General features: G+C 43.1%; 1 protein-coding gene across 13 annotated transcripts in view; it reads right to left on the bottom strand.

Moving 5' to 3' along the window:
- heph (polypyrimidine tract-binding protein 1 heph) overlaps window positions 1–23,675 on the bottom strand; it is a 492,203-nt gene that overhangs the window by 79,239 nt on the left and 389,289 nt on the right. For all 13 annotated transcript variants that reach the window (XM_076521472.1, XM_033471509.2, XM_076521471.1 and 10 more), the window contains one exon: window positions 14,792–14,941. In XM_076521472.1, the coding sequence (XP_076377587.1) occupies window positions 14,792–14,941 (150 nt within the window). The remainder of the gene's footprint in view (window positions 1–14,791; window positions 14,942–23,675) is intronic.

Genomic DNA, 23,675 nt, shown 5'->3' with positions numbered 1-23,675 from the left:
GTGAAGGCTGGCGGGAGAAACCGAGAAAGGGGCTGGCTGGAAGCGGAAGCAGCTAGGAAGACTGATTATTCTGACTGCAGAAGAGTTCGTCTGGCTGGTGGGCCACTCCATCATTTTGACGGCCGCGGATCCCTCTCGTAATATTGTCCAATGAACGCGCCCCTTTATTCTGGACGAATGAGGTACGAGCGTTAAAAACATCAGGCGAAAGAGCCCCCTCACCGACAGCCCCCTGCTCCGAAAAACAGAGCCGTAATGGAATCCAGGAATTCTCCATGAAAGAAAAGGAAGGAGGACAGTATGATTGAAATCGATGGTCGGCTGATAGGCTCTGGGGGAAACGAATCGTCTTCCTGGACCTGCCGTGCGGGAGGACCCTAACGCGTTTTCGGGGGTGGTGCTAATGAAGACACGGGAAACAGCGAAGTTGCGGGGGAAAAAGGAAGCAGCGGCAGAACGTTCGAGTCACCCGGTGGAAACGCGAAGGGAGGCCGCGGCCACGGGAACGTTCGATTTTTCTTTCAACCCCCTTCCAGCCCCTCCGTCTCCATTTCCCTGTTTCACATGCTGCCGCGAAATGAAATATGAGTAAAATGGATAACGGGCGAGCCGCGACCGGAAAATGGAACACGATGAGGAGCAAGAGGGTGACAACGGTGAACGGGGCAGGGTCGTGTTTGGATTTCGCACGTTCAACCGAAATGGGACGAGACACGCGATGATGATGCATCGCGCACGCCAATTAAAATCCGGAGGACGAGGAACCGAGCGCGTTGCTCTCCCCCACTTTTTTTTTCTGTCCGCGTCGCGCGGGGCCAGTTTAAAAAGATCGTTCCCGCTTCCTGGATCAGAAATAACAAAGGAAAGCGCTCTGCGAAGTTTCAACCCCTTGTCTCGATCAAAGGTTGTCTCGACATAAGGGTGGTTAAAAGTCTGGTTATCAATTTTTGGTCGGACTTTCCTAGAACGCTGCAAGCAAAAATTCTGAAAAAATTCTGCAATATGTCTGCCGTGCAGGTACACGTTCGAGAATTATCTCAGATTTTTTGGTCGAAAATTGCGACCGGGTCAGGCAAAAATCGAAAATTCGGAAACAGTTAATTTTATGTAAAAGTACAAAGGGGGTGTTGTTTAAATTTTTACAATGGTCGAAGAGTATTATGTTTGTCGTTCTCGAAAATTTTCAGATTTTTCCTGAAAGACTGTCATAGGTAAAAAAAAAGAAGAAAAGTGAAATGTGATGGATCCGACGTGTTATTGACTTATCTGTTAAGTGATTTGAAACGTCATGACTCGGACATTTTCGAGCGAGGGACAGGACTGACAGGGGGACATTGTTATTCGGACCAGTCGAAAGGGTCGACAGCTACGGGGAGACAGGAGGGGAGATAGAGAGGTCGTAGGTTCGAGAGTGGTTACGCGGCCAAGATGGCGTAATATTTTTAATGGAGGGTGCCTTGGGTGATCTACGGCACGCTGCATTGTTTCTGTACGACGCCTCCGTATATTGCTTTCCCTCTCGCCGCCTTCCTCCTCGCCGCCCCCTTCTGCTCTTTTATCATCTTTCGTGCTCTTTGCGCTCCTTAGGTCGTACTTAAGACCTTCCGGCGACGGTTTCCCGAAAATTATACGACAGACGACCATCCGCGCCCCTTTTTACCACCGCTTGACTGACTCTCTCGTGACTTACCCCCAAAGAGAAACGATTTTTCTTTACAGTCACCTCGAAAATTTCCCTCGGCCGGAAGGTATTCAACGGAAATGGTTTCTGATTCTTCTGGAACCATTGGTTCATCGACACTCTGGCCTTCGCGAAAACTGCATTTCTCAGTGAAATTTTATTTCAAATGATAATAAGAAATTACTATTTTAGCCATTTGAAAATGAAAATTATGTCGATCCATTTGAAATAATAGCAACTTCGAATAATGAATTATTTCGCTTTTTTTAATGCAAATATGATAAAAGAAATTATCACAATCATATGCAACAAGACGATTTGCTTCAAAAAGATTTCATTTTATAAAATCATAACAGCCATTTGCTTTGAGCAAAAAAAAAAAATTCTTTCTTCAAAAAGTTCATTCTTAAGAGATTTCTGCGTGGATCTATCAAATATTACGGCAAACGAAAATAATCGTTCCATTGGTGTAAATTATATTATTTTAGAACAGTGCAACTATTTTTATAGTCACAGTAAAAAATTCAATTTCCCTATACAAACGTATTAGTCCTACGATTTTCTAACATTCTGTGTAACACAAACACTGGACAAAATTTGTTCCCTTTTTATTTTCCATATTATTAAAAAATGTTTTCCTGCCCAGAATTGAACAACATTCTGACAGCCTGTTATAGTGATCAAAAGATTAGTATCCAAGGAACTTGAGCATCAACATTCTACGATTTCCATTGACGCGGGTTTTGGTTCGCAGTGGCTGTACCTTGAACTTTACAATTTTTTTGCCCGGCGACATCTGAGATTAAAAACTTGAAAAAGCTGTCGCTCTTGAAAAATCACCCCTTTCGCGACGTAAAGGCACAGAGAGATTGAGTGAGAGGGAGCGAGAGAGACTGAGAAGGGGGTCGTTCTGAACCAACAGTCGCCCGTCGGTGTAAAGTAGAATTATGTCACGGCTTTACCGACGGATACTTTTTATGGGGCTTCGCGCAGCCACGGCCGCCAGCCTCTAAAGGCTACCAAAACTTTCCTTCCCGCTAAAACCATTAGCTCCCCCGTATATTCTCGTACAAAGGCGACCGGGCACACTTCCACCCCCCTCGGCCACCCTAAAATCCGGCGTTCACAGGGTTCGAAGGCACCGGTTCACAGGTGTCGGCGAGGACCGTGCGGCCAGCCTCGGAAAAAGGAATCCCCTAGCCATGGGGCGACGGTGCATCAACAAAGTGTCATTCTTCGTGCGTGGCGCGCAGCCTCGCCTTAGACGCTCTGATTAAACCCTGAAAATCTGACGCGGACGTTCTACACAGGACGCCAAAGAATGTCCAACCCTTTGTGGAAGTTTACGCCGACCGGGGGAAAAAAATATTGGCGCGCTCAGATTTTCTTTTTCTATTCCAGCTAACGCAAAGTAACGTGTCCAGACTGGCTGCATCTTTTCGTGTCTCATCGATTTCAACGAACGCCGGCACTTCAGAAATAATTTTCTTGGTCCGTGTACGGCGGGCGATTCGAATGTTTAAATAAGTATTTTCTCTTGGCATTTGTCCACGAATAGAACTGACAAAATTTGTGACGACTGTCAATGCTGTGGCAAATAAGTGTACGAAGTTCCAGATCGATTGCTTTTATGTGTTCTTCTAGAAAAAATGTTAAACCGGAGGCTCGATCGGCAGGTTGACGTTTCAACCAACAGGGGGACCGTGGGTGTACCATTTTTTCTTTCTAGTAATTGTAAACACGTGGAGCTTAAAAAATTCAGGTTGATTAAGAAGTGTATGTTCAATACGTATAAAAAGTTTCAGACCGATTGTTCACATTTGTTGTTTTATAAAAATTGCTAAAGTGGAGGTTGCGTCACTGTACTGCTTTTATGATCTACGGAAAGGCTGAGGGTAAAGAAATTTTTCTTAATAGTATGGTTAAATATATGGAGCTTAAAAAATTCACGCTGATTAACAAACGTGTGTTGAATGCGTGGAAAAAGTTTCAGATCGATTGCTTTTATTTGTGATTTTATAAAAATTGCCACACACAAAGCGGAGGTTGTATACGATGCCGGTTTGCTCGGCTAGCATTAAACAGAGTGGCTGTGCGCATCGATACAGTTTTGATCCAGTGTGACGTAACGAGGGGTCACCGTCGGAGGGAAAACCGAAAGAAAACGAAGGCAACGTCGTAAAAATCCGAAATGTTCCGCGGGAGTAAAAATTTTACTGGCCGGGGTTTTTACGTATTCCGGAATCGAAATATCGGGCTCCGCCGGGCGAGGCGCTTCTACATCGTGTAACTTGATTGGCAAAAGTAAGCACCGGGATGGATACCCGGTTAAGTATCCCTCGGGGATTTTACCTCGGGCCCGGGCTGAAAAGAAATACATAACAAAGCGCTACGATAAGATTTATATTTCATTAATAGCCCGGCTGATGGATTCCTGTTACGTTTCCGAAGTTTCTTTTCACTTAGGGCCGGTCATCGTTCTTAATAATTGCCGGTAATGAAAAGGAATTCCGGGGCTGGGGAAAAAAAAGTTCCGCGGACCGGAAATAAAAAGATCGCGGAGGGTGAAACTTGGTTAAGGGCGGTAATATTAATATTTCCCCGCGTATATTGCCGCCACGTTTCCACGGAACATTCTTGCGTCGTGTGCCTCGGCCCCGACCTTTTGCCCAGAAGGGAACCATAAAATTTTCTGATAGACTACCAAGCCGGGACGACGGCCGAAGAACTCCGGTCTCAAAGCCGAATCAAAAAACTACTTTAACAAATTTCAAACTGTTTAAGAATTTACGATTATACGTCCGCCGTTATCGCCTGATTACACGGCGAACGGAGAGGAAATTTTCCGCGGGAAGAACGTCGGCCGGAGGTAGTACAACGTGTAAGTCGACGCGATCCGATTTTCCGTAGGAAAAAAAATTCCTTCGAAGGAATAAAATTGCGTTCGATAAGGGAAATCGGTGTTCGCCAGGAACAAAACGCGCGAGGTAATCGAATGAAACGCCAACGACCAATCCGGCGGTACAAATAAAGCCGAGTAAGCCGGGAAAAGACTCCGGCCTCGTAGCCGGCCCCGCGAGTACCTAAATTATTCGGAACAGCCAACTAACGCTGTACACGGCCGGGGTTTGGACGTCGGTAAGCCGCGTAAAAATGCCCCTTAATCTTGAGCAAGGTCTGTAGATTGCGACCGGAACATTTTATGAACGCCAAAATGCGCGAGGGAAACGAACAAGGCGACGGGATAACCGAAAGACAGAAATTGCCGAAAGAAGACATCGGATAAATCGTAAAATTTATTGGCGGTGTCGTAAAAATTATTTGGGAAAGAAATAGGGGCCTGATAATTCGTGGGCGGAGTCGATTAGAAATAATGGGAGGAGTCTACACGCATGGGTGGAGTCAAGAGTGATCGTGGGAGGAGCAACGATAATGGGCGGAGTAAACGGTGGAGAATTTACAAGTTACGTGTGATTTGACATCGTAGGAAGCGTCAAGAAAAATTATTAGATGAATGATTCGTGGGCGGAGTCTATGAGGGGCAATAGAGGAAGCCGATAAATTAATATGGAGAGCATAGAAAAATTGGGCGGAGCTTTTCTTTGAGAATTCCATTGGTAGAGCCAATAAGACTTACTTAGAAGGATAGATCCAAATCTATGGGAGGAGCAAGAAAAAGAAAATACGGCGTGTAGATTATAATTGAAGGGTGGAGCTAATGAATCCAGTGAAGATTACTGGGCGGTGCCAATGTGACTCAGTGGGAGGGATTTAGGAAAACTTGCTGGATCCAACGACAAGGCATTTCGACTGTACAAAACTGGCAAAAAAATGTCGCCCGAATAAAAAGAGGCGGTGCCAAATGATTCAATGGTGGGAGAAGTTGCAGGACAACAGACTGTGGTTTGGAAACGGTGGAAGGTAGAGAGAAAAATAGGAGGACAAGCGGCTGAGGAACAGAATGTCGAACGAGGATAACGAAGCCAGGCCGAGGGGCTACGAGACGAGCGGCGAACTCACTTCTAAATTAATTACTATACAATGCGGGAACGCTTTGTCACACGGCGTCTTTATTAAACAAGCCCGCCCCCGGCTCCGCCTTTCACTTAACCGACATATTACCCCCAGGGGCGAGCCATGTATTAACTGTGTCCCGCAGGCCGCTCCGGGGCGGACCTGTCCCAACTAATTTTTTTCATCCTCCGGAACGCCAAATCCCCTTGTTGCATCCTTTTGTTTATGCAACGAGGAGCCACCGCGGCAGATATTGCGGAGATTACGCGGCTCGAGCCTCGCCGGCGCGGCGAAGATTTAACGGTTGAATTAGTGGTGTTCCTTAATGAAACATGAATCAGGGATTGAGATCAGTCACCGGGCGTGTTTTAATGCCTGGAATCTCGCGGAGGTCGCGCGGGGGGGATGTTTCGACACCGCCCACTCCGAGGCGTTTCCATCGAAGTTTCATCAGATTGTAACTTCACGGAAATTCGGGGTGCGTCTTGCGCCGAATATAAATGGTAATCCGAGATGAACTTCACCGTCCCGGAACTGCTCTTATTTGCGCGTTTATGTAATTGAAATTACCAAGTTCGAGCCTGCGTGCAGGGGCCAACCGCTTTGAAAATAATCCAACGGGAAGTTTACGCGCTCCGCGTCCAAACGGACGACGGCGACCTCTTGCAGCGATTAAAAATCGATGTTCGTGGCAAATAAAATAGAATTTCATTGAACAAAAATAATCTTGTTGATCTTCTCGTCGAATGAAAAAGTTCTCCGCAAATTTCGTGCCGCAATTCGTCGTGTAATTAACGAGTACCTCGTACGTGTACACAATTTTCGCGGTAAACATGTTTTCGAAAAAGTTTTTACCGCAATTTATCTTCCGTATGTTACATCTTTCCTGTTTTGTAAACCGTCGAAAAATTTGTTCAAGCAAGATAAATAAATACACAAACGAAAGGTTGCCGGGTAATTAAACGACAAAACAGACCGGAACGATGGAAATCGACGAGAGAGTTCAGATTATTTAAATTCTCTCGCGAAGGAAATTGTGTGTCGCGCAGCGTGTCGATGGTTGAATCACGGATCTCGGAGTTCAGTTCGTCGCCCGTATGCACGCCCCCGTGAAATCGTTGTCATTAGACCGGCGCGCTGCGACACCAGGAGTTCTCCTCCGGTGTTCCAAGAGCACGCCCGGTGTTGCAAGAATTCCCCAACACGTGCCGCGTTCAGAAGACGCAAAGCAGAGCGGCGCACGTGCATGCAAGTATCGCCGAAGCTTTCACGGCGATTGCTTTTTCGGCGTCGTTTGTCAGCCAGAATGTTCAGCGAGAAATCATTCGACCTCTCCGAGGGCTGGTTTCGCGCTACCGAGCCGAACCATCTTTATCCGGCCCGTTAAAATGCGCCTGCACCGAGGGGAACCTTATCCGCCGCTTCTCGGGAACAAATCTTCGGCAAATCGATCGGAAAGTGACGCTAAACTGACGCCGCCGCTATGACGCGAAGCGGCCTCTTTTGGCGAAAACCTGTTCGAATCTGCAGCTTTCGAAGTACATTTATTGTTTGACGAATAGGTACGAAGATTTTTCTAACTTCTTCCCTATACGCGAGGGTGTACAAAACGTAACAATTTAAAAAAAATTGGCAGGAAGCAAAAAACTGTTACGGTACTGTGCGAATTTTCTTCGAAATGGAAAGAATAAATTTTTAAATAATTTCGGAACCGTTCTTTTCAATGCTGTTATTTCAGAATATAAATAATATCGACAAATCAGTAATAAAGAATATAGAATACTATAGCATATAAATAAATAATATTCATTTTAAATAACAGCAATTTTAAATAATTAATTCGCTTATGTTATTTATATGAAATATGAGTGTTTGATCTAACATCGCCAAATCAGTCCTTTTACATATGTAAAAATGTCAGAATAAACCAGAGATAATAACTAGATCACCATATAAATTGGAGGAAGCATTTCACCATTATCTCGAATAATTATTTCGAATAATTGTGAAATAAAATAACACGTTATCTAAAATAATATTTCAAGCAACGTTATTTCGAAAGTAATCACAGGCACGGAAATAATTATGAAATAAAATATCATATTGTTTAAAATAATATTGGATACATCGTTATCTCAAAAGTGATCACAGGCATGGAAATAATTACGAAACAAAACACCATGTTATTTGGAATAATATCTCAAATAAATTCCAATCGAATTTTGACCAGAGTATTTGAGGAAAAGGGACCGCACGTGCGTCGTCCACGCGCTACTGTTCCTTTCAAAAATAAATCCTCGAAATACCGGCGGACCCAAATTCAACCAGCCATAATCAGCTAATGGATGGCGCGCGAGACAGTATACCCCGTGCCAAGTTTCAACCGCCTATATCGCGATTGGGAGAGTAGATACAGCGAAAAATCCGATTATCGGTTTTTGGTCCATTTCCCCATTTTGCCAGCGCATATAAAATTCGGAAAAAAATCTGCAACATTGTCGCGACCCGGGATACGCGCGCCAGAATTTTTCCAGAATTTCCCATTGAAAATCCCGGCGGTAATGAGTTAAACGAAGAAACGCCGCCGAGCCCCGAACTCTCGCGGAACGTTGAACTGCGAGACGCGATTATGCGAAATATGGATATCCGAAGCGAGGAGGAGACTATGGAGTGTTGGAACGTTCCACTGATCACACGGAATCTCGGAGGACGGTGGTCACCCTTGGCCGACTCCGCTTTTATTCTTCCCTCGCACTTTACGTACGGAAAATGGTCGGGAAAATTTCCGCGCGAACGGTGTCCGACGGAGGGAAAAGTGTTTCTGGGGAATTCTTCGGGGTTTATCCCCGCGTGACTGCATTTAATTCTGAGGCCGCGGGAGAGCCGGCGATCTAAAATCGCTGACCAACATAACTGTCCAGTCGAACAGCACCGCGAGATATCGAAATTGAAAAGTACGAATAAAATCGAGACGTCGCGCGCGAAAACATCTTAACTGGAATTTAGTTTGTTAATCGTATTCGTCGATTTTTTTGCGTCCATGTGTATCAGAGTCGGGCTGTAATCAATTATTTCGCGATTATTTTTGTGATTACGAAAAGCAATCATGGTGGTCACCATCGTCAAAGAAAATTTCTTTTTTTTTACATTAATAAATAATAAGTAAACCAATGATAATACGTAAAAAAATAATGATTAGTAAATAATAATGATAAGTAAAAATATTGATGAGTACAAAATAGTATGTAAAAAATAATAATAAGTGAAAGATAATAGCAAGTAAATAATAATGATAAGTAGAGAATAATAAGTAAAAAGATAATAATAAGTAGAAAATAATAAATAAAAAGATAATGATAAGTAGAAAATAATAAGTAAAAAGAGAATGATAAGTAGAAAATAATAAGTAAAAAGATAATGATGAGTAGAAAATAATAAGTAAAAAGATAATGATAAGTAGAAAATAATAAGTAAAAAATAATAAATAAAACACAATAAGTAAAAGATAATAACATATAAAAGACAATAGCAAGTAAATAATAATAAGTAGAGAATAATAAATAGTAAAATAATGATAGTAAAAAATAATAATAAGTAAACAATAATGGTAAGTAAAAAATAATGACCGAGCAACGAATGCCTCAATTGTATTCCGAGAGTTAAATAATCTTCGCAGATCTTAGGGCAAAGTTCCGTTGTCGTGTGACAAAATGAACGCAGAGTTCGACCATTCACTCCATCCGTTATTTATTATTTTCCCTCGTTCGCTCTTCCTCTCTCTCTCTTTCTCTCGCGTGACCGCGAAACTTTGCGACTCCCCACGGAATCGGTGTCCGTTTCCGGGAAGTTGCCGGATCACCCGGCAGGAAAGAGCAGTTTGACAACTCCCGAGCCTCCTCTGGAGACCCGCCATCGGGAAACACGAGACTCCGGGCTGGATACCGTTTATTAATGATAACCACGTTTCCGATCGATCCGGCCGCGCGACTTCTGCAACTTCCATGCAAATCTGGCTAGGCTAAGCCGTCCCGGCGAATTTTCCCGATTAATCGTCGACCGGAAAGTAATATCTCTGCATTTTAATAATGGCCCGACGTTCTTTTCCGTCGAATTCCGAATTTTAAGAAAATCCATCGCGGCTTCAAACGTCGTCGAACGTTCCGCAAACCGCTTCAAACGTCTTCGAACCTCCTCAAATTCGTTTAATTACCTCAGTATGCGGTATAATTTTCTTTGTTCGAACGTTTTCTCACACGAATCGCGGTCGAACGTACTTTTCTACGAACGTGTTTTCTCATGTTGGTGCTTGCAAGAGGATAGGAACCAAATTTCTATTATTCGAACTGTTCCTGCGTCTGTTCGGATAAGAGAGTTTCATTCTACCTTCAGTTACAGCATCTCTGGTCTATCTAGAGCCAGCATTTTTATTTGCGCCGTTGCATACCGGGTTCAAACGTCGTCAAACCCGGCAGAATATCGTCGCAGCTTCGGGACAATGGGACATCATCGGTCGGGATTTCTGTCTCTTTTCGGGAAGTTAACACCTCCCGCGGGTTTATCCGACCCCGGTAAACAAAACCATTGTTCCCGAAGTATCCGGTCGTAAAGTGGATCAAAACTATTTTCATTGTTTTTCGGAGGAAAAAAAGGCGGGAGTGGATGGCTGGGCGAAGAAAAGATGGTGGAAAAAGATGGAGCTCGAAGAAGGGAGGGAATATACCGGAAACTCGTATTTCTCTTGGTTCCGTTCCAGCGAGAACCGCGGCCCCGGGAACTTTCGCAATTAATAAGTAATTTCTCTCCACTTTATAGCGGGGAGGAGCGGCGACGGCGGCGGCGACGGCGCAGGAGGGGGGAAGAGGGGCGGGCGTCGACTGTCATAAAAAGTTTCGACGCCCGTTTCTTTCGCTTCGATCCGCCCGCGATGAAAAACAATACAAATAAATATCGAAAGGTATCGTCGCGGAAATCGCCGGCGTATTTCATCGCGAACTAATTCCCCTGTCCTCCGTGTCCCGGGGCTCGCGTTACATTTTTAAGCCGCCGCGCGAATCGTATCGATTACTATTATCGGGGGCCCGCTCGCCAATTAAAATCCCCCTTTCACCTAGAATTCTCCTAGCACAAAGAGCGTACATTAAAATACCGTCTTTTTAAATCGACGCTCGAACAATTCCGTCCATTTATCCTGCGCGCACCGATGTTCTTAACAAATCGCTAATCCCGACGGACGGTCATTAATTTCAGCCATAATTAAACAGTTCTTTTTTCGAAACCCCTGACAATGACTGGACGAATTCGCGTGTCCATGGAAATTCTGTGAAGATCATTCGCCAGAGAAGAACACCGATGAATTAATTAATTAACAAAGAACATATTATCTGTAACTTCGAGAGACAGCGTCGAGAAATTTATGCTCTAATTGAACAGTATTTTTGCAGCATTTTAATTATTAACATTATTTTTTCCCCGACCTCATTGCACACATTGGTTTTTACAATATTTATCCCGCGATAACGGATGCAAAAGGATTGTTCAATTAGTGCATAAATTTCTTGACAGTGTCTTTGGAAGTTATAAATAATATATTCTTTATTAATTAATTATTTCATTTGGTGTTCTTCGATCGCAAATGAACACGTTAATTCATCCAGTCACTGTCATTAGTTTAATTAATCATATAGATTAATAAATCTATAACTAATTAAACTATAAAGACAATTTCGTAACAAAATAAATTACTAAGCGTTAATTATTCGCGACGAATGAGTAAATAATTCAATGAATTTCTGCCTTCGTGCACACGTTATAGTAAAAATGACGAGGAATCTAATTAAATTCGATCTTGACAATTAATACACAGGAACACACGTCGGCGACTTTCAATGCTCTGTAGGCACCGTGTCGAGCGCGTGTCTGATCTATGGCCGCCTTATACCACTAGACGCGCATCGCTGGAGAGAAACGTACGCGCTGATTATTCGTTAATGTTCGCGAGCCGCATGGAAATGCTGGGCGCAACAAAAACCGTCCGGGGCGATGGGAAACAGGTGAAACATGAAGTCAACGAGGAGAACGTTTACACGTCGCCGGTTGGGAATTGTATCGCGACAAAGTTGTGCGTAAATCGAGTGCACAGTAGTGCAATTTACGCCGGGAACGTTTGAACCGGAGAATTAAAGCGACTTTCGAGAGCGGTATTTTGTTAACAAATCGCTGCTATCGGAGAAAGGTGGGAACCGCAAACGTGCTGGAAAACAGGCGCGTCGACAATTGACCGAAATTTATTTCGCTCGCTTGGACCGATCAACTCCTGTCCCATCAATCTTCAACGCTAAACGTCGCCTCGTCATTGTTATCTCTTCATTCCCACAATTTTTCAATATTCTATAAATAAATGATATATATGCTGTGCAGATTACGTATACAATTTTTTACAATAACTATTTCCTCATCCAATCACCAATTACCAGATTTATATAAATTCTAATTGTCGAATATATTTCAATTTTAGACAGGTTTTGCAAAATTATTTTCTAAAGTTGTCTTAGAATTTATATAATTTATATAATTTATAAAATTTATATAATTTGTCAAAATTGCATAAGTTATATAAATTGTAGAATTAACATGAATTATAGAACAATTTTAGAAAATAATATTAGAAAATCTGTCGAAAATGAAAATGCATTTGACAATCAGAATTTGCGTAAGTCTGGTAATTGATGATTGGATGAGGAAGTGGTTATTGTATAAATTATACGTATAGCTTGTATAATATATATAATTTATTTAAACTATCAAACAATTTTGGAAAATAGTTTTAAAAATCTGGTAACTACGAGAAAACTGGATCGCGCGAGAAAACAGCTATTTTACGACGTATCAGGGACGCAGAATTCCTGACTAAGACGTGTCAAGTAGCGAAGCGAATGACAAGCACAGGGACACGTGCGGCGGACACCTAAACACCTACAAAGACACCTCATATGACGGACAGTGTCACCTGTGCGGGGGAGTATCACGGAGACAGGACACCACGGAGAAGATGGACTCTCTCCCCGGGGATTGTTCATAAGTTATGGACGCATTAATTATAATGGAGAATCCACGTCCCTGTGTTTATTGACTTGACCTGGCTGCTAAAAGGGTTCACCAACCCTCCCACAATTTTCAACGTAAATTCCCTGATCCGTTTATATTGTGTATAGCAAGTTCGTCGGAACAGATTCTGTTTAAAAATTGCTCAAAAATATTTAACTCTGCATAGTGTTGGAAAAAAATATACTGTTTCACTTGGGAGAGTCTAGGGAATTGATCTACCTGAGGATCATTCGCCTAACTCTCACGGCTGAAGCAGGAGAAATTGCCAAAGTTGAAAATACAAAATATCCTTAAATATTACATTTCTAGAAACTGGTTCTCTTTAAAAATTGCTTTAAAATCATTAACTCTGTATAATGTTGCAACAAAATATACAACTTCACTTGGGAGAGTCTAAGGAATTGATCTACCTACGGTTCATTCGCCTAACTGTTACGGCTGAAGCAGGAAAAATTGCCAAAGTTGAAAATACGATTTTCCCTCAAAAACCATGAAGGTAAGAAGAAGCGGACAGGCGATCAGCGCCAATAAAGTATCGTTTAGAAATTCGTCGGGACCCCCGCAGGTAAGGAGCATGCCGGATAAAAGTTAGCCGTGGCGCTTTTGTGCACGAGCAAAAAAAAAAGAAGCGAGCGGCCGGTCCCCGCGGAGCGAAATTATGAAAATATTAAGGGTACGGCAAGCCACTCGTTAAAAAGTAATTGCGCGAACTGCTCCGCAATAACTGAATATGGAAGAGCGAACTCCGGGATTCACGCGCGGATCCAAAGAGCGCGCGGACCTGCTTTCTTTAGCCGCCGCGACTGAAAATTACCGCGCCGCTTGGTTTTCATATATTCAACCCCCGGCAGTAGACGTAGAAACCACGGCTCCCTTAGTTACAAGGAACTACCACCCGCCATTTTCCCTTCCACCGATCCCCACCGCTCCAGCCTTCCCCCCTCCCGGCCCCTCCTCGTTTTGTTTTAATACTAATTTCAGCGCGAAAGCGTAAAAAAAAGCTATCGCTGGAAAACGTAACCCAAGGAACGCAACCCGTCCGACAGGGCCCTCTTTCTTTGATGTTAACATGGTATTCAGTTACGAACAGAATGCTCCTCCCACCCCTGCCCCCACTCCTGTCCACGCTCCTTTTTTCGGGCGCTGCGCCCGCATAATTGTAGAACTGAAATTCCCCCTCGGCCTCGGATTCTAATACCCGGGATCCTGTTGCCGGTGCCGCGAAAAATCTCCGCCCGAAATTCCCACCACCACAACAATTACTCTCGGTCGACAATGCGTCCGTTTTCTCGGCTATTCGAATTTTTTCGAACCTTGCCAAAAATTGCGGCGTGTATTGGGAAAAGTTTCGTTTCGATTCGTTTCATGCGAGCGCAGGCGAGAGAAATTTTTCGGAACTTTTTCGCCTGGCACAGGTTTGCGCAAACATTCGCGAACTAACAGTAGCTTGATTCGAAAATGTAATTCGACGCGGTAACGTTTCATAGAGAACCTCGATTCGCTTCATTTCGTGCCGGAATCGATGGGAGAAGCTTTTCAAACATTTTTTGCGTCACTTGAGATTGCACAAACATCTGCGGACAATTTATATATTTTTGTGAGGGTTTAATTGATGAAGTTCTATCGAGCAAAGCCTTGATATGCACCATTCAGTAAAAGCACCGAAGAAAGAAGATTTGAAGACATTATTCTGCGTCACTCAGGTTTGCACAAATATTCACAATCTAGCGGAATATTTTTCTGAGAGTTTAATTAGCGAAGTTCCGTCGTGAAAAGTCTCGATTGGCATCGTTTCACGGAATAACTGATGTATGAAACGAACACCGAAGTTTGCACAAGCCTAGCTCGTGACATTCAAGTTTGCACAAACCTCTGCAAACTCCTGAAATTTTTCTCCGAAATTGAACTCCGTTTAAGATCTTCGAATTTCAATGGTTTTCACGAGGAAACGTCGCGTTTTTATTGACAGCGTTCACATGTTTGAGTACTCACCGCGTTGTTGGTGTGTGTTTGATCCGTCTTGAGCTCCCGATGATTGCTGAATTGGACGTAGACTATTCTGCCACGGAGCTGAGCGATGCAAGTGCCGTAGTAACCCACCATCGTTGCTGCAGAATTCTCATCCGCCAGTTCCAAAAACGCCTGCGACAAAAAAAAGGTGGTTGTGTTACGGTCGGTCGGTTACCGAATAAAATTAAGTTTGACAAGTATGACGCTGGTACGAACATGCTCGCAAAAAAGAATTATCGCGAAGCGGCGTGGCGGACGATGTTTGGCCGGCATCGTTCCCGAAAAAAAGTAGTTTCGAAATTTTTGGAAATTCCTGCGCGCTGGCCGGCGCGCGGTCCCGAGCAAAGAAACTTTTTAACAGAGAACCGACGGCTGTCGTCCAATTGAGATGTCCGGACTGTTTTGCGTTCGGGTTCTAATTGGAGGAGAAAAAATTGGCCCGATCGAATCGAGAGCCGATGTTGCTCGGGGATCATTTCAACTTTCGAAACGGTCGAGGGACTTTTTGAAATGCAAACGACGCCGTGCGCCCGGCGAGCTTCTTCGCGTACCGGCTATCACGAAATCCAAATATTAATACAGAATTATCTCTGTAATCGAGTTTCTGCGTTCCCGGGTCTCCGGCCGACCTCTCGCAATATTTTCCACGGGTAACGTGTAAATCTTGTGCGCGATATACCCCACGAAGATATTCATCAAGTATTTGACTAATTTAAGCAAATCTTCAAACACTCTGCATTTCAACGTTCCCCGGGCGCAGAGGGCTCCGCTTTGGGAATTTTTTTTCGGAGGTGCCGCGCAACGTATGCGCGCGAAAAAATTCATGGTCGTAGATCAGGTATGCATAAACAACTGTGGAAAGTATCGTCGAGATGTTTTTCGTCCGGCTTGTTAAGAAAAAAATTCAGAAAATGCCCCACTGCAAATTCACAAAACGACGCAAATCTGGTAGTCTCCCGTATTGACTTACAGGGCTCAATTAGAACAATTAGAAGTTTCTAATTACGCCAGGTATGCTCGCGAAAAAATTCGTAGGTATAGATTAAATATGCATGAACAACTGTGGAAAGTTTCATCGAGATACTTCTTCTGGTTTGTTCGACAAAAATTCCCGAAGTTCACAGTCGGCAAACTCGCAATATCGTGCGAATTCTTTCGTACAAACTTCCAAAGCTTATTAATCATAAAGACAGCTGGAAAAATAATTAAAAAAAGGCGCAGAAGTTTCTAATTCTGTCGCCCGCAGCCAGAATTTCTTCCGTGTACCCATATTCACCGTGATCCGTTCGAATCGGCGCGACGCGACGCCCGGAGAGGCAACATTGCATCTGCATCGTGCCTCTGATCCACTTCCTCCCCCATCCCGGTCCGCCGCGCTCGGCCCGCCATATTTCTTTTTTCAGTTCGAATCAATATTGCTTTAAGGGTAGAACGTCGCGCGCGGTGACTGGTGCCAGGGCAATTTCTCGCGTCTCATATTTGCCGATTCAATAGCTTATTATTTGGCCACCAGCTAGCCCCGCCGCCACCCCGTTCCCCTCCCAGCTGCCCCACCGATTCCATCCCTTTGAGGAAACAAGAAATAGAAACGGAACGGGGTGTTTTGGGGTGAGGGGTCAGGGGGAGCCGGGACAAAAGATTCCAAAATATCGGCGGGGTAGCTGCTCGTGTTTGCAAAGAACGACAGAGCCCGAAGGGGTTGAACACTTAAGGCGGTCGAAAAGGAATTTCATAAAGAACATTTGCTCCTCCGGGAACTTTCGACAAAAGATCAACGCTGCGGAACGCCGCCGCTCGGTGTCGGAATTATTTTATTTATTAGTGGACTGCGGAGCTTTATGTAATTGCGTGACGTCAGGGCGCGCGTTTCCCAAAAAACTTGGGGCAAATTTGAGTTTAGAGTAGTAAATGGTAGTAAATAATAGTAATAAATAGTATAATATAAATAGTAATAATATAAATAATAATAGTATAATAGTATATATATAAATAGTAATAAAATAGTAAAAAATTAAATAATAGCAATAAAAATAACCGAGTACTGTTCAAAATCCATTTCAAAATGAGCCTTTCTATAGAGTGAAGCCCGTTAATCGCAGAAAATGTAAAACAATTTCGAGGGCACAGTGATTGGACAGAAATGTATGCATGTTCCAGTTATTGGACACTTTAGTTCTATCGATTCGACATGGTACTGCACGCATTTGTTGTTCGATTATTCGATTCAACCAAAACGTAATGCGAACAAATTACAAAATGTAATGACAGAAACTTTACAATCGATTTTTATATCAAATGCTTTTGCTTTTTACTTGTGGCATTTTCGAAGATTTGGTACAGGCTTTTACGAAGAAATTGAGGTTATGTTATTGTAGGATAAATATTTAACAAGTTTCTAAATCGGTGTACAACTACGTGGAATGCAATAAATATTAATATATTATTATATTACTTATATATTATATTAATCATATATTTTATTATATTACAATTATAATAATTCAAGAAATGCGTTATAGATTTTACATTTATATGAAATCGTCTCAAACCGAACAGAAAAGTATCGAATTCAATCTAAAAAATTACACTCTTCTGTATAAATAAATTTTAAACCATTTGAAGGTTATAAAAGAACATGCTTAAGTATTACTTATTACCAAAAAAAATGTCAACAAGTGTTACTCAAACACGATATTCAGGAAGGAAGAAAAAAACAGGCTTGGCACATAACGTGTTAAGAAAACGATAGCACGATCTTCGTTTCCACGGGTCGCGTGTGCGGACTTTCTCTCGCCGTCGCATCCACGGTGACAACGAAAGGTTCGTCGAACCACTCGGAAGAAAAATCATTCCGTCGTTCGGTAAAAACGCGGAAGGATCAGAAGGGGCTTCATTAGTTCGGGATCGAAATTTCGCCGGGAGCGGGGAACGGCCGGTCGAAAAACGTGTAGTTTGTTTGCGGAAATCGAGTTTGACGGGACGAACGATCATTCATTCGCATTTCCATGGGGGGTCATCATTCTGCAGGGGCCGGGTCGCGCCACCTTGCGCCCGCGACCAAACGCGGCGCGAACACAGCCACCGACGCGACGCGACGCGACGCGCGCGCAACGACGGACGCGAACGAGAGGACACGCGTAACACGGGGACACGGACGGAAATCGGTGCAGGATGGAAAATTCGAGCGTAGGCGTGGGGAAACGCGAAAACGCGCACACAGAAGCCGGAATAATGTCGCGGCCGGACCGACCGTCCTGAATTTAACGGCGTTAACTCCGTTTCCAGCGCTAATGACGCATAGAACCGCGCAATTGGGTTTCCGTCCAAATGGAGGGAAATTCTCTGCGTGGATTTCTGCCGAGGATACGATGTCCTTATGTCAGCCCCACGCGTGCCGCGCCGCGGGACCAGCGGCGGCAGGGGGGAGAGAACGGGCCTCGGCGTGAATCGACGAATGACCGTGCTATTGTTTGCCGATTAAACTCGTACTGCGATATTCGCGAAAATGATCTATTCACGCGCGGAATCGCCGGTGAAACGAGGTGAAATGAGACGAGTCCTGTGCCCCCACTCTCGCCGATGAATTTTCGAGGAATACGTGCACTCCCATCGAAAAATACGGTCGGACCTCGATACTTCGATAATTTCTTCAATTTCAAAACCTGTATGAGGCGAATATTTCGTTCGTTCTCTTCCTCAGCGTTGTAAAAGCTTCTATAAAGCGAAATAGAACTTCCTTTAACTCGAATTATTTTCTACGAGTTCAGATGTGTTCTTTTATCTCTGTAACCTCGAATTTAGAATAATATTCTAAATATATACAGTATATATTTACAATACTATTTTAAATTATTAAGTTATTATCATAAATATATACAGTATTTTATATGTAAATTATTATTTTATACACAATTCATTTAGTGAATTTATATTATATTTATATTATACTATATATAATACTATAATAAAAATTATTGTAATACTGTTCTAAATTCGAGGTTACAGAGGTAAAAGAATGCATTTGAACTTGTGGAAAATAATTCGAGTTGAAGGAAGTTTTATTTCGACTTATAGAAGCTTCTGAATTAAATTCCCTCCAATTGTCCCTCAGCTTGTGAACAAAAATAGACAATTTGGGAAGACTAGATACGATTATTCGATTATTCATTTTTCAAGTCAAAGTAAAAGTAACAATAACATATATACATATAGAATAAATAACTCATAAACGTAACTTTACGATTATATAGGATCAACAAAGTAGCAACTAAAAAACCGGACCCGCAACCATCACGATATCGCAGCTCGGTAAAATTGAAAAAGATCACCGAAGAACCGGACGGACGGACCACCTCCCGTTTCGATTAATTTCACAAACACGTAAATAATTACAGTTCGCGAACTCGGCAGAAAGTCGCGAGCCGGTGGAACGGAGTCTCGGTTCAACGTAATTTCGTGATCAAAGCGCCAAGACGGGTAATCCTGCTCGAGAAATAATTTCCGAAACAAACTGCGAATCCCGTGTGCGCGGGGATTAATTAAAAATCGACGCCGGGGAGAGGGATCGTGTTTTCGAGAGAGTTCGTTCCCCTTCTGAAAACAAAAAAGCAACAAAAGAAAAACAAAAACAGCAGAGAAGAAAAGGGAAAAAAATAGGAGAGAACCGTTCCGGGGACGAAGTTCCCCGGCGAAGTGTACCGAAGAAATATTGCTGCTTTCGAAACAGTTTCCCAGCGCCACGGGTTGGAAGTCCGCGGAGAATTTCACCGCGCGTGAATAAATTTTGATCGAGCGTCCAGAAAGGAGCTGCGAACAAGGAGGAAAACACAGACGCCGGCGGAGGAGCGCCGGAGGACGAAAAGAGATCCTCTTTTCCGTCCTCGAGGACAGGAGCGGCTTTCCTCCTTGATCCTTTGGGACGAGCTGTCCCACGAAACTCCCATTGCATTTGTATACGTTGGCCACGCGCGTGCATACACGTGTCTTATATTTGCTTATCTTCCCATTGTACGGTTTTCGCTGCTACGAAGATCAAACGTTTACTGCCGCGAACGACAACTTTTATTCGAAGCTATTTTTACTGAAAACTTTATCGCACATATTCACCCTGGCACTGCAAATATTTATTTCTGCTGAGAAGTGGAGCAATCATATATATTTATTTACTTCGCTATTTCGAATGGTTTCCTTTAAATAATGATCTAGAAACGAACGCGGTGCATTGTAGTAACCTAAATAATTTGATGAAACATGGAAGAGATCGGTTTTATTATTAGAATAATCTGTTCAGAAGTTCTGGTACGTTATATTGATCTACATACGGTAACTTCTTCCACAGAAATGCTCGGAAGTCGGAATTCAAATCGGCAAATCCGAGAATACTAAGTCGCGATTCTTCGCGCCTCGCGGCTCGTTTTTATAGAACTCGGGACAGTCGACGAAAAATAATTGTACAATGATCTATATCGTCTAGATCGATTTGAAAAAGCCTCTACTATAAGCTCCCTAAATCATTTCCAATGGAAAATATATTTTTTCATTAGCGAAAGTGAATTTTCCTCCTTCGGTTTTTCCTCCTCGGAAACTCTGCGTTCGAACGTCTCTCCAGGGTCTGAAAAATTTTTCCCACGATTCCGATTACCACGATCTTCAAGATCAGAGTCTTCTCTTTCAAACGGCGTTATAGTTTTCGATCTACGATTTTGTCTTTCTTCTTTATCGTGGTCTGAAGCGACCAAGGTCGGCACATGAATTTTGACAAATTTTCGATTTTAATTCCAATTCCTGTTAGCTAATTTTTGTATTTCTAATTTTTTTCCACGATTCAATACAATATATTAAACTCAAATAAATTACAATAATTTATACAACGTAACTAGACATATCACATTACATCAACCTTAATAATTAATGGAATATGAACGATATTATCGAAGCTTATTAAACATTTTTCAAGAAACGTTTATCTTGCTACACGTTCCCTTGGAAATGGTCGAAGTCCACATTAGTAAAGGAAGGCGTTGCTTGATCATCCGTGAACCCTTCCAACGTCGGGACAATTGTTCCGCGAGAGTGGACGGTTGCGGGATTCAAGCCGACCCACCGGCAGCGTGGTGTACACAGCAGCGAGGGGGTGATCGGCGTGTGGTCGCGTGTAAAAAGCCGTTTCCTCGATCTTAAGGTCCCGTCGCGTCCAGACGGTATTCCCACCCGAATCGTGATCCCGGATTACCACACGTAGTCCCCTTCTACACTTTTGCCCTTGCCCCACCGCAATCTTCTCATCCCGGCAGCGGCGGAGCTACCGCATTCACCTTACGACGGCCATAAAGACGTTATTGGATCGAATTCCCGTGCCACGCCGTAAACAACCCCCACGGCCGCAACCCCCCGCGCGTCATCCGCCCAGCGGCCGTGCTGCACACACGATGTTTATCGACACACCGACCGCCAGTCATCGATAGAACGCTGACTTGATCATTTGTTTCGCGGCGCGACGTCGGGAACTTCGACCGCCAAAAAATTGACCCTTAAAATTCGCGGCAAATCGAAGCAATTCGAACAACAAAACTTTGATTCCGTCACGTTCTGACGATTCTAGCAACGATCAGCTTGTTCGAATATATTGGAAGAAAAATGAATTTTGAAGATCAGTCGAAAATTTAATTTAATCGAAAATCAATTTTAATTCCATCACAATAATGACATCTTTTTGGCGTTTTCATTTACCGAACTTCGTAAGTTACTTTCAGCGGACGTTCGAGAGAGGTTTCGATTAAAAATGTGTTCTCCCAGCTATTGCTAGGGGGGAGGGGTCTGTAATTTCTGACGTCACGGTCTCCGCGGCAATGATTTTTGTCTTACGTGCCGCACCGAGAAAATACGAGACTGAATGCCTATAAATTATTCCGGGGAACACCTTGTACCTCTATACACGTAACCGTATCCACAAAATAATAATCGCCCCAATGCCACCCCCTTGTGGTGATTTACGAGCCCATAAACGCGGCCCGCACCCTTGTAATGGGGTTGGTTACCGCGAGGGATATCCACGCCTCTACGATTATCGTCATGCCATCCATTCTTTCGGTGATTGTACATTCTCGAGACGCACGTCATTGTCTTTTCTATTCCTGCTTGCTTCTCGAGAAAACATTGGTTGGAACGTCGACGGTAATTCCGACAGAGACGTGTGGAGAACGTCGTCACGAAGGTTCGGTGAGTTCGCCCTAATTGACGCTCAGATTGTTTTTATTGTTTTTATAGTTTTTGACAATTGGCAACAATAAAAACGAGACACGAAGTTCGAATAATCGTATCTCTTCTTCCCAAAATGTCCATTTTTGTGTATACAGTAAAGTCTCCCTAACTGACGCTCAGATTGTGCACAAATGTGGGTAATTTGGGAAGAGGAGATGCGATTATTCGAGCCTTGAGTCTCGTTTTTATTGTTGTTGACAATCGGTAACTATAAAAACGAGCCGTCTACAACATTTGTCGAAGTTTCAAATTTTCGAAAAAATTGTTGATATTGAAACAGCTATAACTTTCTGCAAAAAAATCATACGACAATGAAACTGAGCTCATTTTAAAGCCCGAGCTATCTACTTTCGGAGGCCGTCCGTCAATTTCTATAACAAAATTTATTCGCGATAGAATGGATGGGAAACCTCGATCCAGACTTTACACGAAATTTCTAATCTTCGAAACATCGACGATATTCAAAATACTATAACTTCGTGAATAAAAATCGCAGTACAACGAAACCAAACTCATTTTAAAGCCTGAAATCTCTACTTTGTCCGTGTATAATTCATTTTCGTTGAAAAAATTGTTCGGAGACACAGCACTGTAAATACTGCAAGGCTCAAATAATCGTATCTCGTCGTCCCAAATTGTCCATTTCTGTTTAGAAGACGAAGGACAATTAAAGAGAATTTACTGCTGAACGAAATTATAGAACAATTTTGGGCAAAATGTGACCAAATTTGACATGGCTAATTTTGTGTTCAATCTCAGCGTCAATTAGGAAGACTTTCCTGTATCTCCAAAGTTTCGAGTCGATCGGACGAATGGTGCCTGAGAATTTCTATGACGAAACATGAAAACAACGCGCGCATCGCACACTGTACAGCGTTACAACAGTTTAAACCGATTACTCGTCGATGCCAATCGTTATTGCTGTTCTCCGGACATTTTCTCGTAATTCCTTCTCTCGGTTCAAACGCTCTGCCATCGCTATTGTACGCAACCATCCTCAATTCTTGTCTCATCGTCGTTACTGCGACTATTGTCATTAGACAGCGGATTTGATGCATTTATGACAAGAATGAACGGATCAAGCACGGAACAGCGGAAACATTTGAAGAATTTAAAAATACCGTCGCATTATTGTCAACTGAATAAAATAAACGACGAACGAATGAAACGTCGATGCAGCTTTTGTATCTTGCAACGAATGCGAACTGCTTTTATTTTGCATGAAACTCCACGGTCTAGTTATCGCCATCATTATTGTTATTATTATTATTATTATTATTTTCATCATTATCATTTTTATTATTTTTATTATTCTCGTCCTCGTAAACTCGCTATTATTACACTTTCTTTGACAAAGAGTCCACCCGGTACGAAGAACGAGCAAATTAAATCGAACGAAAATAATTCTTGACTCGAAGCTCGAAAGCAGCATGATTTGTGGGTCGCGGGCGGCAGTTATAATGCGGTGGCCCCTGCGTTTTCACGATTGATGGAAAACGTAAGCGTCCGGCGGCGTCTCGGAGCAAGGCCGGGGAATTAATGGCGGGGGTAAGGAGGAGTTATTTCTGATTTAAATAAACTCTCAAGATCTCGTCTTCCAGTCGAC

This window comes from Megalopta genalis, chromosome 5 (genome assembly GCF_051020955.1).
Source record: "Megalopta genalis isolate 19385.01 chromosome 5, iyMegGena1_principal, whole genome shotgun sequence".
In the NCBI taxonomy this organism is placed as follows: Eukaryota; Metazoa; Arthropoda; class Insecta; order Hymenoptera; family Halictidae; genus Megalopta; species Megalopta genalis.
Note: the sequence above shows the minus strand (reverse complement) of the source record. Positions and strands in the feature narration are given on the sequence as shown.